This window comes from Pyxicephalus adspersus, chromosome Z (genome assembly GCF_032062135.1).
Source record: "Pyxicephalus adspersus chromosome Z, UCB_Pads_2.0, whole genome shotgun sequence".
Lineage (NCBI taxonomy): Eukaryota > Metazoa > Chordata > Amphibia > Anura > Pyxicephalidae > Pyxicephalus > Pyxicephalus adspersus.
This window is the reverse complement of record NC_092871.1, coordinates 14,980,278-14,996,867: the sequence shown is the minus strand read 5'-3', so window position 1 is coordinate 14,996,867 and position 16,590 is coordinate 14,980,278. Positions and strand designations below refer to the sequence as shown.

Here is a 16,590-nt window from a genome sequence, read left to right as displayed (position 1 = left end):
TTGTAGATCCCAATAAATTCCATGTATGCATCCTGCAGTATTAATTCAGAAATAGATATTTGTATAGAGAAGAGAGAATCTGATTAACTGACCAATTTTTTAATACTTTTTTGAATATAGATAAAAGTAATGTAAAAATAAAACTATTTGCTCCCCAGTTTCAAGCACAGTGGTGAAAGGTTAAGTTTATTGTTATGATTATATTCCTCTCTGTGTCATTGTTTGCAAGGTCATGATTAAACAGGCAAAACGTCAAGGACACACAGATACAAGGATGGTTGAGAAATAGGTTAAGGTCTTAAATTGGATATTGGAACTGGAACAGAGTTTTCAGGTATAGAACCCTGGGAAGTGGGAGCAGATACTCATGTGAAGCATGCTACATTGGCTATAAAGATGAAGAGAAAGAATCATTGGAGGCATAGAGTAATTCATAAGCTGCAAAAATGCCACTATATTAAATACAGAAATACTAAGCACATGGCAAATGTCAAGAAGTCAAACGAAAATCGTGTTGTCCACAACATATTTCCATCTAAGGCTGATTTCAGATGTGTGGTTGACTGCAGTGGTCTGTCATAGACTTAACCATGCTCCCATCACTTTATGCATGCAGTTGCAAGTGGTTGCGGCCACGGTATGATTGTGGCAAATTGGGCCACGGTAGCTGAAAATAACATGTTCTTTTTTTCCATCCTTAGGCAGCCAGCCGAGTTTATTGACTTGAATGCAACCGCTTTCAACCACAGCTCATAGTGTTTGGAAAGTGGTTAAACAGTTGTGGTTGCTGCTGAAGGGCTAAAAAGGAAGGATGTAATTTATTTTTATGCATGAACTTCCTGAAAACATTGAACTGCTGCAACCTCAACCTTTAGAGTAATTGAATTCCACATAACAAATCAATGACTGTTGATCTATATAATACACAGGATACTAGCGTCATGGAGGGAAGTCAGTGTTTTACTATCTGACTTTCTGGTGAGTGTACAATATATTGGGTGACAGTGGCATCTTCACTTCTCTCCCATTGCTGCTCCTCATTGGAACTTTGAAGCATCAAAAACTACTTTTTTTTCCAGTAGTGCCAAGTGCCACACTCATATATATATAATTTTAATTTTAAAGTTGTCTGGAGAAGCATTAGGGATATTTCAGACCCATGATGAACTGCGGCATTCTGCCACGGGCTCAACCATGGTCCCAATTGCTCTCATTTAAGTTAATGAAAGCGGTTGGGAAACATTTTTTGCATGCAGGTACAGCAGATCACATAGCTGTTTTAGAAAACTTGTCTTTTGGTTATGTGGTTACTTTTGTTAGAACTGTGCTGCAACTCTATGCAAAAAGCTACTTGCGGAGCAGTTTTGTTGCTGCTCCAGGCTACATAACAAAATGCTTCCAACTGTACAGATTACCACAGCGAGGTATGATTCTCATCCAATAATCACCTTGGGATAGATATTGGACGAGAATCTGGCTCATCATTCATGGATCTGTCCTGGGGGATCCACGAACGACAAACGGTCACAAGTGGAAGTGAAGGGGAAAAAGAGCAGTGGGGTGCCGCTCTATTGTTCTTCCCCCCTCCCTCTCTATAGAGCAGAATGGTGCTGTATGTACAGTGCTCGTTCATGCATCATTCAGTCTTTTGCAACTGGAAAGGATCATGAAAGAGGACAGGACTACACAGGACAAAAATTATTTTTCCAAAATGGTATATTTGCACAGTCTAACCTGTTGCATTTTTACTAGGAATGTATCAACATAGTCTCGTGGTGAGGAAGGGTCCAGGGTCTTCTCATGTTCTCTTACTATCTCCTCCGCATAATCCAGTTGTGCTTGGTAGTTTTCGGTGAGTTTACGATGAGGACCCGGCAGATATTTCATGATGGAAGGTATGAAATTGTACACCTGTGGTGAGAAATTGATGTAGTGCTTGCTTTCAGATAAGTAAAATATGAACAGATACAAATTAAACACAGACAACACAGTTATGCAAATGCTCTACAACATTTTTGAAGGATTAGATCAGCTCTTTTCAACATTTTAAACTCTTGAAATACCTTTCCAGTCTCAGGGAACCCTTGCTCATAAATTATTTCTACAGCTCACAGTACATTAGAATGTAGAATGCTCCCTATATTTGTGGTCATTGGGAATAATTCTCCCACCCTCAAAATAACTGAAAATGTATTGGTTACAGAGGTTAATAATGTGAAATGCAGAAATTGCTCATTGCCTAAGGAACCCCTAGCTACCCCTGGAGGAATTCAAATTGAAAACGTTTGGATTAGACATTCCATGTGATAAATCATTGAATAAAGATGTAGTAAAACAGGGCCTTTCCTTGTCTTTTTAACTGCATGTTGATCAATGCTCTAGCACAGCCTTTCTCAAACTTTTTAAAATGGGGAACCCTTGAAATAACTTTCAGGTCTTTAGAAAACCTCGTCTATAATTACTAGATCCACAGCTCATAGTAGCTCCACAGCTCATAGTAGCTCCACAGCTTGGTGTTCGGCCGGAAGAATGGCTCTTATAATGCTGGCCATTGGGAAGAATATCTCCTAGATTGCAAGCTCTTTGGGGCAGGGCCCTCTCTTCCTCCTGTGTCACTGTCTGTATGTGTCTGTCATTTGCCACCCCTATTTAATGTACAGCACTGCGTAATATGTTGGCGCCCATTGGTGTCAGTGATAACTGACACGAAAAGCACAAACTGCTCATTACTCAAGGAGCGCTAGCAATCTATGGAGGTTGAGTTGAGAAACAATGGTCTAGCAGGGGAGGTGAGTGATTGATGACCACAAAGCTTTGTTCTGCATTGGAAAAAAAATGATTGAATGGATATCAAGTGGTACATGGCAGTAAAATGATCAATTTTCTTTTTTATAACTCCCCATAGACTGGATACCTCTAAACAAGTTCTTTTGACTGTAAGGTTTGACCACTTTTGTTATTTCAGGGGCTGCAAATTTATAATACCTTAAAATGATTTACCTTCCTTTAGTCCCATTAACAACTAGCAACTAGTTACCAAGATACTGTGTATATAGAGAATGAATCTACCTAGCGGGTATACAGCATTCAATATCAGCCCATGAGCAATTCTAACCATAAAGAAATATTTTGAGTCATACTGGAGCAAAACTTTGTAAAAGCTAATTATAGCATTTATCAGATGTTACATGCAACACAATTTCCCTGAGACATTGATGATTCCTGTAAAAGAGAAGAATGGTTTTACAGTACACATTTCACATCCAAACTTTAGTCAAGCCTGTAAACAAGATGGTGCAGGGTCTTGGAATTTCAGTTGAGGAATCACAAACTTCTATCTTCTCATCTATGGTCAAGTTAGTTGGTGATTCTCCTATTTTGAACACAAGTACAAATTTTACCTGAACCCAGATATTGTCCACACGCCTGAGATTCTCAGCTACTAGGTCCAGTAGTTTTTGCAACTTTGGATCTGTATACTCAAAACGCCTTCCAAAAATAACGGAACAAATGACATTAGAGACTGATCGACGTATGAAGAATGTTGGATCGAAGACAGAACCTAAACAACAAATAATAGAATGTGAAGGACAATACTAACACTAAGACCAAAAAGACAACATGAAGAGCAATGAGTAGATTATCAGGAAATGGGACAGCTCAATGTCAAATGAGGCAATGGGCTAATGCGTCCACATAGGTCAGCATTGCAAAACATTATTTGGGTTTAATGAATGATTATTTACAATTTAGGTAATTATATAGATCATTGTTGTACCCTGAGATTATTAATGCCCAAAACAATGCCTGGCATCACAGATGGTCCCATGTTAAATAAATTATTTAGTTTAGAAATGTATGTGCAATATAAAGCTTCACAGCTTTGAATATCCTGCATTAGGTTTTTCTCTTTCTTATTGTTATTTGTTATTGGATATCATTTCAATACCAAATAATCTACTATAAAATAGGAAAGACACAAAGAAAAGGACAGATAAGATTACATTGATGGGAGAACTTTTAATGGTGGGGATGGAAGAGTTAGTAGGTTTGTAACATTTTTAGTGATGGGGGTCTACCCAGGGTAATGATATAATCATAACTGGTACTGAGCACCTGTAACACATGAACCACTATGTAATGTTGACCATGTATTAAATGCAAATGACCAGGAACATTGCACATTGCCTGTACTAACTGCACTTTAAACATATATTTATGTACCAGCAGTCCACCCACCTTTGGTTTCCTGGAAAAACTCCAAAAGATGCTGTACTTCTTCTTGTATACGTTCCTCAATGCTCCTTTTACCCATTCCAAAGTTGCGCAAGGTAACCAACGAAAATCTTCTAAGTTCCTTCCAACGCTCACCATTGCTAAAGGCAAGTCCTTGCACACAGAAAAAAAAGAAGTAAAACCCAGAGTTTATAGCTGAATATAACCTATTCCTAAAATTTGGCAAAAAAGACAAAAATTTACAAACTTATACCCTGCACCCTGTTCTTTGTAGCTGATCTAAAAATCATACTTGTCCAATAAATTACAAAATTACAAACATATTTTGCTGATCACCGTTTTCTAATGCAAAATAACAATAGACTGAATACAGCCTCTAATATTTTAAAACACATTTAAATATTACAGTAAAAGGGATGAACTAAACAAATTCTCAAACAGAAAAAAATAAATTGAATATTGTTTATCTCACATTGCAATCAATAAAAAGCACAGTATAATGATTGCCAAAATAGAGAATAAAAGAAAGGCTGGGTTTGCGCTGGTAAAAGTCAAGTTTATATTTGGCATATTAATTTGTATGCTGTTTGATAAGGGAAAACTGTATAAACATAGTTCAATAAATATACAAGTAATAGATCAGGCATGGAATCAAACATGGGGAGATGCCTGTTTATACTAAGCAAAAGCCACCTATATAGATGATGAAATTGCCAGATGAATACATTTTGTCAGAGACCACTAGGAAAAAAAATAATTACCTGGCATATTTACCTGCTTCCTCACCAATTTCCTCGGGAACCTATGTTGAAGCACTTGCCGTCCTATGAAGCACCCCTAATAAAATCCACTACTATTACTCATCGTTTTACCGGTGTCTGCCTATCCCCTGAAGAAGCCCAACGGGAAAAAGCACCTGATCTGTTACTTATATATTTATTGAACTATGTTTATACTGTTTTCACTTATCAAATGGCATACAAATTGATATGCAAAATATAAACTGGGGCAGGCAAGTTTTGATTTATCTAAGAAGGCTAATACTCCTTTTGTGTACATTTGCATACAGTAAAATGATTGTGTTAAAAAGAACTAACCGTATCCCTTGCTGGTAAGATCTACAATTGGGACTTCTGCTCTGCCACTGAATTTTTCACCATGGTCAACAAGAGCTTCCTTTACAGCCTTGTGCCCGACCAACACCACTGCAGGCATTGGGCCGATATACAATGTATAGACAGGTCCATACTTCTTACTGAGCTAGAAGAGGACAAATGTTTGTTACACATCCATTTTTCAATCTGGTTTTCAGAATGCTATATACAGTATTATATGGAGAGCCCAGGAAACCTTGAGAATTTAATGCCAAAAATTTTGCATTTGCAGCTGAACACCTATCTATTAGTTAACACAATTTAAAAGGCCAATCAGAATACTTCACACAAAAGCGAACACTTTTGTGCACACACACAAAGCTAATATGTCACTGTTGGTTGAAAGTGATGTTTACCCAATTGTCTCAAGAATGGGCCCAGTTCTTCACTCTTGAACTCATTTGTGTTTGAGAATCAAATGCATTTACTGTTAAATATCTATTTGAAAGAGAATGCATGTGTTTTAGGGCAAATATTGTAATTGCCAAGAAAAGACTATATTTTACCTCCAAACACACCTCAAGGGGAGATGCTGCAACGCCGTAACGCAACGCACTCAAGAAGTGCAATACCTTGTGCACAAATCAGTGAATATCAGTGGGATTTTGATGACATCTGTGGTGGGTTTGGAGAGCTCCTATAACACAGCAAAACAACCCCATGGGCATTTACCCCAATATGTAAAGACATGATAGAGCATAGCAGATTCAGCACCAGGTGCTTTCATCAAGGCTAAGAAGTGGGAGCAGGAAAAGACACAACTAGAGAACTGTTGCCTTTAAAGTCCTGTGCAGACATCCAATGAACATCAGATGATTGTCTCTGGAAACAGTGACAAATGGATTGGGTGGGAATCATCTGATGTGTTTACATTGTTCTGATATTGTGGACAGCCGGGAGTGTGGGTCTCCCTCTTTGCTCTGGCATCAACTGGTAAGCAGTTGGTAGGCAGCAACTATCATATAATGTCTTATTATGTCCAAGGACCCCAGCAGTCACTTTAATATACGGTAGTTTCCAAATGTCATAATCTAGTGAAAAATCTATTGTGTGTAGGCTAGATTTTTTTATTTACATCATGATAATATCTCTTGTTTATCTCTATTCTAATAACTCCTATGCAGTAGTAGTACTTTTATTCAGAAAATGTAAAATACAAGGATTATCATATAAAGTCAACAAATGCCATTATTTGAGGCTGTGTAGAAGTCATGACACTCTGTAGAACATAAATATAGGTGAATTTACGTTAGTTATATATTTCATTTAATTGCTGAGTTCTGTATTACATATCTGTCGTGTTATCTAATCATGTGTTGCTATATCTAGCAGTCATTTGTTCTAAGCCTAGATTTAGAACAGTTCTATTTTTAGATTGTTGGTGGACATATCTTAAGGGCATCCATTTGTACAAGAAGGTGGATTATTATTATTACACAGTATTTATATAGCGCCATCATAATAAGCAGCGCTGTACAAAGTCCATAGTCATCTCATTGGCTGTCCTAAAGTAGCTCACAATCTAATGTCCCTACCATAGTCACATGTCATTATCACAATCTAAGGTCAATTTTAGATAAAAGCCAATTAACCTAACTGCAATGTTGTAAACAATGTTACTGGAATCTATGCAGGTGGAGGTAATACGTCAATGAAATCAATTAATATTGGATTTTATAGTAGTAGTATATTATAGTATACAATTTAAGAAGAATTTAAATAAAGGTGCTTTCATGTATAGGATGTAACAAACTGAATGGGCCACTTAATATATCCTGACTGTCACTTTTAGAGTGTTAATTATTTTTTACTTACTTTTTTACTTAGTAAATAAACACCAGCATAATTAATCAGGAAATGCCTGCTTCCTTTTATCCATTCACCAATCATACAATACTTGCTATATAACTCACCTCTAGTAAAGGTATGTGTGTCTCTCTGCTCTTCAGATGTAGAAGGTTTCCCAGGACAGGTAAAGGTGTGGGGCCTGGAGGGAGATTACCTGGCCTGCCAAACACCTTCCAGGTAAGGAGCACTAGCAGTACAGCTATAAGAAGGTACAGGGTCCACGCCATGCTGTGTGCTCTATTACAACACCAAGCAGGCAGGGCTTTGTATTCAGGATGTATATGTACTGACGAAGGCCAGAGTATGTAAGAATCTGTAGGGTACAGGGAGTATTTCCTACAAGCTGTCACACCCTCTATTAACCTCTAAGTATCCGTCACAGTGCTGTAAATACATGTCTGTATTATCTGATGTGTTACTATTTGACAGTCTGTTATATTATGCTGTGTAATTGTTTATAGTAGTATCTTATCTCTGCTATTCCACCCTTTATTCCTTGTCCTCTCTATATGACTTCCGGTTACTCTAACCATTTCCTTCTGTATGCAAGAACATTGAGGCTAAGAAAAAAAAATTACAATTGTTATGAAGCAATGCATGCTATTCACTTACAAGTCAAATGATCACCTTGCTAGAGATCATTCATGTAGTCTAGTGAATGTGGTGAAAATTCACTTTGCAAAGAATACTTTGCAAGGAATTAAAAAATAAAAGGTTGTTGCTTGAGAAAAAAAAGGTTGAAAGGTTAAAGTCAGCAGAGGTTTTTTTTAATTTACTAAGCTAAGCAAAATACCCCTTGCAAGAGGAGATTTATTTTGCTATATCATTTCACTTTACAAAGTTTTCCGCCATCTAATCATATGCAAGATTTTCTTTTTTAACCTTGTATGTGAGTGGATATTATATGCATGATGAATTTACACTTACTAAGCTACTAGGGAGATTTACTTGCTCTTCTTGTCCTGATCACTGGGATTACTGGGAATATATAAGTGAAATTAAATTGTAAATTTGAAGTTACCAAGGGGGGTCCTTATTCTTGTGATATATGTCCAAGAAGGGAATTCCTCACATTGGAGAGATTTTTGTTGTAAGTAAAGACAGAAAGAGAAGTTTGGTAATAATAATAATAATAACCTGCAATCATCCTCCTTCTGGCCTTCCTAAAACAGGCATTTGCATTATTATAGATGTGTTTGGCAATGCAAAGCTTGAATCATGCGTACAACAAAAGCCCTTAGACACAGGCCCTAATAGTACTAAATTATGAACCTTTGGCAACAACTGCTTGTGCTGTGTGACCCTCTACCAGCTTGTATATAACATGTTGGATTGTCTATAGCAGAGCTCTGGCCGGTGCGGCCCCAGCAAGGTTCTGGAGAAGGACCCTGCTGGGGTTGGCACACCGGCAAGAGCCACGGATCATGTCCCCCATATGGATTACAGTCTTAAGGCAGTGGACGAATTGTGTCTCTGGACAAAATTTGCCCATTCTCCCATCGCAAGCTCAGACCTGCAAAGGGAGAGTGGGAGGGTTTTGGTATCACGTCTGAGGTCACACAGGGGGAAGTGTCCTCCTCTTTGAGTGACACAGGGCTCCCTGCACATCCGCGGTCCGGTGTCCGTGAAATTAGTGGTCCCTAACGTCCAAAAGGTTGGCAACCACTGGTATATAGCAGTTATTTGGTATTTGATGCTTATGGTGTTCATCATGTAAAAAGGATGATGCATTCAAGCACCTGAGGATACTGGATCAGGCTACAGGTACACTTTCATAAATAATAATTAGATGATCTTACAAAGTGGTACAAAGTGGTAGAAGAAGGCAGCAGGGCTGGGTTCTTCCATAGGGCTCCATTATCATCCAGAACCCTGTCTGGGATAAACAAATATTGATCTGGAAACAGTTCAGGATTCTTCATTGTGGTGGCCAGTAATGAGATCCTTGCCCTGAGATAATTTAGAAATTATCTAGCAATCTAAAGGTGCTACCAAATTCCACCAAAACAACCTGGCAAATTCCACCAAATCCTTCTTCCTCTATCCAGTCCTCAAAAATATAAACAATATAAAATGTTGCTGTTACTCCTGATTATGCGACTGCTGCTGTTTTGGAAGGCACAGTACTAGTTTCTGGGAATCATTGTCCCAGTGTCGAGGAGTCTTTGACAGTAATTGTCTCAGTTTCATAGATAATGTAGTGCAGCCTTTCTTTTTAATATTGGGAATCCCTTTCAAATAACTTCCAGATCTTCAGGAAACCCCTACTATATTTACTATATCCACAGCTCACAGTACATTAGCATGGGGGTCAGAAGGAAAAATGCTTCTTACATTAGAATGCCATCCTTGCAGTCAAAAAGATCATTGGTGTCACTGACCTAAAAGGTCTAAATTGCTCTTTGCTCATGGAACTACTAAAATTCTGAAGGAACCCTGGTTGGGACACACTGATGTATTAAAGTACATGTAGTGGTGCAGTTCTGTTGGCTGACACTAGATGGCAATACCATTAGCAATCTCTGGAGGAACCTTGGTTGGGAAACACAGATGTATAGGCTTTCTCTACATGAAGTGGTGCAGTTCTGCTGACTGCCACTAGATAGCGACATTTCCTCATAGTGTGTTATATATGTAATAAATTAACAATGCTGATCACAGTGCTTTGTGTTCCTCATTCACCTGGTTGTCCTATGTGTATCAGATCCAATGTGAAGCGTAGCCCATGATGGATAATCCATCCAGCCATGACTTCTGTGTGCATTAGTATGTTCAGTGAGAAGTATGTACAGCAGTGATGCTGTAGGAGAAGGACATAAGCTCAAGATTCATAACTGGATGGATGGATCATGGTGGCCATATATACATCGATCGATCCTGCAAAGGTGAGCATTAGTTAAAAAAATAAAGATTTTTTTTAAATACATTGGGTGTTGGTGGGAGGCTATGATGTTTTTTTCTGGTAAAAAGAGCTTTAGGCATTTTTAAAGGTGGCCTTGTGCCAGAAATTACTCTGGGTGCTTAGCTATGGAAAGTAGACACATAGGAGAAAGAAATATTGTGTTTCTCTTTTATTCTGTAGTCTCAACATTTCTCAAAGATGAAGCAAGTCCCAATAGCACAGCAACCCCAATATTTAGACACTGGCTATACAGTATACATGTTAGGTACAAGTAGGTTCCTGTGTTATTTCTTGTATGTATAGTTTTTTTATTGCAGTTTGTGATTTTTAGGTGCATGGTTTTGTCTATTTTAGGTGAGTGTGAATATGGGCATTTTGTGCAAAGTTATACTTTTTGGATACGGGCAGTAAAAGTAAAAGAATAAATTAGTCATCTTTCTTTAGGATCCCATTCTGAAATAGGATAGGCGTGAGCTTGGCCAGGCATTTGGAGTGATACAAGCGATTTCAAGCCAATACCTCCAGAGTAGATCAATCAAGAACAGGATTATGCTGATGAAGCCATGGGAGTTCCAGGATGACTGCAGAGCAGGCTCGTAGAAGAACAAGAAAAATGAAGCATCTCAACAGACATTTGTATGGGTCTAATTTGGAAGCGGATAAGTCCACATGACAGAAGGGTAACATCCACCACAGAGATTTGCAGAGGTGGAGATAATGGCTTCATAGGTCTATAGCACATTCCTTGATAAGGGTAGCTGAGATGAAATTACCAGCTGCTCCAGAGTCAAAAAAGGCCTCAAGGGAAGCGTGGAGTTGTTGTGGCGAAGCTGGATAGCTATAGAGGGATGCTGAGTGGAGGGGAGAGAAAAGTGACCTAGCATTCCCCCTTCAGAGCATGCTAGGCGCTGAAGTTTACCAGTCTCTGTGGGCAATATTTAATATGTTTAATAAGGTGGCTAGGGAGATCAGTTCATCGGGAGAGGAGGTGTCACAATACCGGTCGGTTCACATTGTACTCCCAACTGAGCCATCCTGCAGTGTCCCGTGCCTGTCCGCCTCATAGAGCTGCCACTTACTGTCTCTTTCTGAGTTAGCATGCAGCACTTCCTGGTCTCACATGTCTGGGGGCAGTCTTGCTCACACTGACACAGCCCTGGAAGGAGGAGCTCCCTAAAGGGGCAGAGGCTATTTAGCTTCAGCAGTAATGGAGGCTGATGCTGTGACTTGTGCCAGCTGTCATAGATCCCCACAGGACAAGGGGATCTGTAACCCCTTCAGTACCACCCACCTTACACTCCCCTGCTGCCAGCACCAGCCCCGCTCACTTCCTGGTCTAGGTCATGTGACTCCCAATCAGCTGCTCCACTACCTCAGAGGACTAGAGTGTTTCGCAGACACGCTCCCTCTGCTGGTGGAGGTGTGAACACAACCAACCTCTTGTCTCCAGGACCCCCTCAGGTGGTAGGATAGGATGCAGCAGATAACATTGGCTTCCATCCATCAAATGACCTGACTTTAAAAGGAAGTGAATGGTAACAGGAATGTGCCTGAAAAAGGATTTCTTTTGGCTCTGCTTCATGTTGTCTGCTTCTCATTCTTTGTATATTGACCTCCACTTGACCTTGACTCATCCTAATCGCTGCCTGCCCTGACCACTGGCTTGCCTGGGTACTCTGTCTCTCAGTCTGGTACCACGTCTTATTTCTGCCTGTCACCTGCCTTGGCATGCATGGGGGCTGCAACCTGGCAGTTGCCTGCAATGGCTCTGGTGAAGAACGGGCTGCCGCTTTGACTCTGCGCCCTGTGCACGTCTCTACCAACTGAGCTGGGGACACAGAGGGTTCACCGTCCTGCCCTGCAGCACCGTGACACCAGCTACCTAGCTTCTTGTGTGCCTGGACTTTGACTACACCTGTTTGCCACCTGCCCTGACCAGTAGGTGGAATCTAACTTTCTTGGTCTTCCACCTGTCTCCACACCAAGGCTGCTCTAGCTTTCCTCTTCAGGTGGGGTGACCCTGAGGATCTATACCTAGTCACCCCCCCAACAGCAAAGAGCCTGAGGGATGCTTAAACGGATGAAGCCCTTTAGGAGTCTTTGGTGAGTGCTATGGCTTGCACAATAGTGGTGTGAGCCCAGAGAAGGGCTAAGAATGTGGAATCTAATCAGCAGCTTGGTCTTCTCCAGAGCCTCTAGTGTTGAAAATGTTGCACTGCAGGCTGCTCTGAGGCTGCACACAGGGGTGGATAGAACACAGTGTGGTACCAAATCACTAGACAGGAGAATAGTCAAGGAAGGCCGGGGTCAAGGTAGGCAGCAAGCAAGGTCACGGACAAAGCCAGTGGTCAAGAACGAGAAATCCAGGAATTAGACACCGGTGACACAAGGGTCACCGCAGACACAGGGGAACACTGCAACAGAAAGGACAGGAAACAGACTGTGCAACAAGGGGTAAACACAGCAGCTGGACTGGCAAAGCACTCAATTGACAGCTAGGGGTATGGGAAATGCTCATCAAGGCTAGGGCATCTGCATTAGTAGAAACATTTTGCAGGAATGCTAAGTGCTGTGTCCAGCTAAAAAGGCGAGGCCTATTAAGAGGTAATCTCCTGATTGGATGTCACGATACTGATTAAATCTGGAAGAGCAGATGAGCTCTAGGTCAGAACTGCCTGGATGCACAGAAGACGGGTGTCGGGGCTTTAGTAAAGAAAAGGTATTTATGACACAGATCTGTCTTATCCACCCTCAAGTGTCATGTTGTTTTCATGGTAACAGTTGGTAACAGGTGGTAACAGGTGGTAACAGTTGTCTACCACTAATGTGAAGCAATTGATGTTCATTAAAAAGAATCAGTCCTGGACTCATGAACATTTTCAGCCTCATGTACTTGATGCTAAGCAGCAATTGTGCCACTACCATCAACCATCCTGGACCCACCACCACCAAAATCACCAACAGCTCAGTTATAGGTGAACCAATCATAAAATAGATTCCCATGCTCTTCCAAATTCCTTAAATTGGCTAAAGAAAGTAATAATTGTTATTTTTCACCCAAAATAAACATTTTATACTTATATAAATGTGAAATCTGACTTGGAACTCTGAGTTTTGAGCACCTCTGTTAGACAAGGTGTGGTAAAATCTAAATCCACCTTAACTGTGCCGAAGAGGTAAACAGGGAGGCAGTGACTTAAGCTCATTGACTTACCAACATTGAGCCTGAATTATTAAGCAAAATCAGAAGTTTGCGCGTATTCGCGATTCGCGAAGAATTTGGGTGGATGATCTAGTCAGCTGGCAAAAGCGAGGCCTCAGCTGCTCGAATTCGCAGGTATTTAACACCAAGCGGATCCTCGGGTCAGGCATCGTAAGCGTTTAGGTAGGTGCCTAAACTGTAAACAGCTGAAATCAGTTAATTCTTTACAAACCCGAAAAAATAGGTCATTTTAAAATATCCATTTTTTAGCTAATTTATATTTTAAGCATTTGAACACATTAAACATTTTAACTCATATAGGCCTACAATGTAAAATACATTTCCATGAAAAACAATGTACCGCTTTTTGCATAAAAAAATGGACAGAATTAGAACGCCAGGGTGGTTAAACCTTGAATGTTTCAATGTACATTTTGCAATTAGGAAGTCAAAGTTAATGATATGTTATTGTGTTTAGCCATGTTGTTTCATTGCAATAGTATGTCTTTAATACCACCTTTAAATGTTTGGTCTGCATAAATATTTGCTAATCCAGTTTCCCACCCTTGAAAAGGTTAAAATTGCCTATTGATTTGGTATTTTATATAGTATTTTTTAAGGGCCAAATTCCTTGGGCCATGTTTGAACTGTTTTGTATTTAATGGAAGTGTGGGTTTTCATGTGTTTGGTGTTTTCTTTTTTTTTCTTTCGTCATGTAAATTTAGTGTTGTGTGTATGGTCTCTATATTTTAATGTGATCTTTTTGAAAATGTTTTTTTTTTTTTTAATAAAGATGTTTCTTGTTGTTGTTTGTAATGTTTTGTTTTTGTTTTGTTTTTATGTGATCTCCTTTACAATCTCCCAGGATTTTTTAACCTTGGGTATTTTTGTGCAGTTGCTTTTTATGAATTGTTAAAAGGATAAAAACAGCACAACTGGCTTCTTAAAACTTAGTTGTTTGCTGTGCACTATTGTGCTCCAATTCGGACCTTCTATGTGTGCGTAAACTGTGTTCTATCAGTTGAAAAAAGCACCGGCCACTTTTGCAGAGAAGGGTCCTCAATCAGGTAAGTTTTTCTTTTTAGGTGTAAATTATTTGTTTTGCTTCATGTGCACTCATGTATTTACATACATGCATATATGTATGCATTTATATGTGTGTAAATAAAAAAAGAGAAATTATAGAAAGAAATAGGCAAAGATGATTTTTTTGGCACATTGCCTAACATGCTTCAAATTGAAAAGATTGCCTATTTCTTCTTTTGATTTATGATGTCATGCGGCTGGCTTCAAGCAACAGTCATGATTGATATTGCTTCATGTTAAAGGAGGAATCCACCTTTATGTGCTTCCACTACCAAGCTGAGGTGAGTAAGAAAATACATAGTGGGCCAAGGTCTAAAATGGCATTCAAACCTGCAGAAACACCCAGAAAGGCTTGGAAAAGCAAGAAAATGTGTTTGCCACAAAGTCTATTTGTCACTGGAAGTTTGATTTAGTAGTACTATTTGAATTGTGTAAACATCTAAATAATGCATACAATCGAGTATTTAAGGAGCAAAAATAAGTGGAGCAACAACAGAAAATCTGTTCATTTCTAAGAGTGCCTGACCCTGCTTGTGAGCTTGGCAATCAATGAGCTTTGATGTTGTGCTTGGAAATCTGGACCTCCTTCCATCACCATCAGGTGTGTTAGAATGAGTATGTAACTCAGCTGGACAACTAACTGACAACCTGTTTGGACAGCAAATGGAAATGTGCTGGTATACAATAGGGCGAAGATCAGGCAGCACAGCTCAATGACAACAAACCTATAACACTATTACAAATGAACAGAGGGGTTGTGTAGAATAGTGGCAGCTAACGAGCTTATTCAGCAAATGTCAAACTATTAAAAAAACAAATACAAGAAATAAAAACTCATGCCAATTTATTAATAAAAGGAATATTTACATATTACATTCAAATTACAAATATGACATTGAGAATGGGACAACAGCAATGAGGGGGTCAAATAGCAGCTTGGACTGAAAACCATGCAAACATTTGTCCTAATTATTTGTGGATAAAGGACAAAGCATTGCTGAGGAATTGCTAAACAATGGAAAGCATAATTAAAACCAGGCACAAAACCATTGCAGCAACAGAAAATGATGATGAATTACAAAAAGTCACATCAAGGCATACCATCCAAGCATATTTACTTAAATAATCCCCCCTTCCCCCAAACCAGTCCAGTTAAAATAGTAAAAAGGAAATATATGTATTTCTATTAGGGATGAGCGAGCAAGATTTGTAGGTTTGATCTTGCAGCGAATAGGGCCTTTCTCGCTTACTGAACATTTAAGCGAGAACGTGCTTATGATTCGCCATAAGGTCGTGCTCTCACCCAACAAACTAGAGAAAATGCAGGGTGCGGTAACGGCGACTGTTTCTAGCGGGACTGGCGCTGCTGGGAGCGAATCATTTGCTCCCAGGATGCAAAGCAAGGCCCAACAGCCCAATCAGGAAAGATCTGAGCACAGGCATATTTACAGGAATGAGGGAGGGGTAGTCAATCCATCTTGTGTTTTGTGTCTTAGAAAGAAGAAAAAAGAAAAATGTCTGTATTTCTCTCAAAAAAATACAGATATTTAATTCTGATACCACCTACTATTTATTAAAAAAGCCAGAAAAATGTCAGTATTTCTGTAAAAAAATACAGATATTTAATTCTGATAGCACTTGCTATATATCAAAAAAGCCAGAAAAATGTCAGCATTTCTCTCAAAAAATACAGATATTTCATTCTGATAGCACTTGCCATATATCAAAAAAGCCAGAAAAGTTTCAGCATTTCTCTCAAAAAAGAACAGACATATTATCCTAATCCTACTTGCTAAAAAAATCTGTATTTCTCTCAAAAATACAGATTTCAATTTGATACCACTTCCAATCTTTTAAAAAAGCCAAAAAAAAACTTCTGTATAACTCTCAAAATAATACAGATATTTCATTCTGATCCCACTTGCTATCAAAAAAGCCAAGAAAATTTCTGTATTTCTCTCAAAACATACAGTTATTTCATTCTGACACCACTTGCTATAAAAAAAAGAAACATTTCTGTATTTCTCTCAAAAAATATGGAAATTTAAATCTGATAGCACTTGGTATCTATCAAAAAAGCCAGAAAAAAGTCTGCATTTCTCTAAAATAATACAGATTTTTCATTCTGATTCCACTTGCTATCAAAAAATCCAGAAAAATAT

At 39.1% G+C, this 16,590-nt stretch overlaps 1 protein-coding gene across 2 annotated transcripts in view; it reads right to left on the bottom strand.

Moving 5' to 3' along the window:
- The window catches only part of LOC140343583 (cytochrome P450 2G1-like), a 40,138-nt gene that overhangs the window by 6,439 nt on the left and 17,109 nt on the right, over nucleotides 1-16,590 (bottom strand). The window contains exons 1-5 of one of the 2 annotated variants that reach the window (XM_072430297.1): nucleotides 7,304-7,540; nucleotides 5,334-5,496; nucleotides 4,240-4,389; nucleotides 3,402-3,562; nucleotides 1,735-1,911 (exon numbers count right to left, since the gene is read on the bottom strand). In XM_072430297.1, coding sequence (XP_072286398.1) covers nucleotides 1,735-1,911; nucleotides 3,402-3,562; nucleotides 4,240-4,389; nucleotides 5,334-5,496; nucleotides 7,304-7,465 — 813 coding nt within the window. In that variant the 5' untranslated portion in view covers nucleotides 7,466-7,540. Of the gene's footprint in view, nucleotides 1-1,734; nucleotides 1,912-3,401; nucleotides 3,563-4,239; nucleotides 4,390-5,333; nucleotides 5,497-7,303; nucleotides 7,541-16,590 lie in introns of those variants that run through there. The other variant, XM_072430298.1, reaches the window with a different exon arrangement.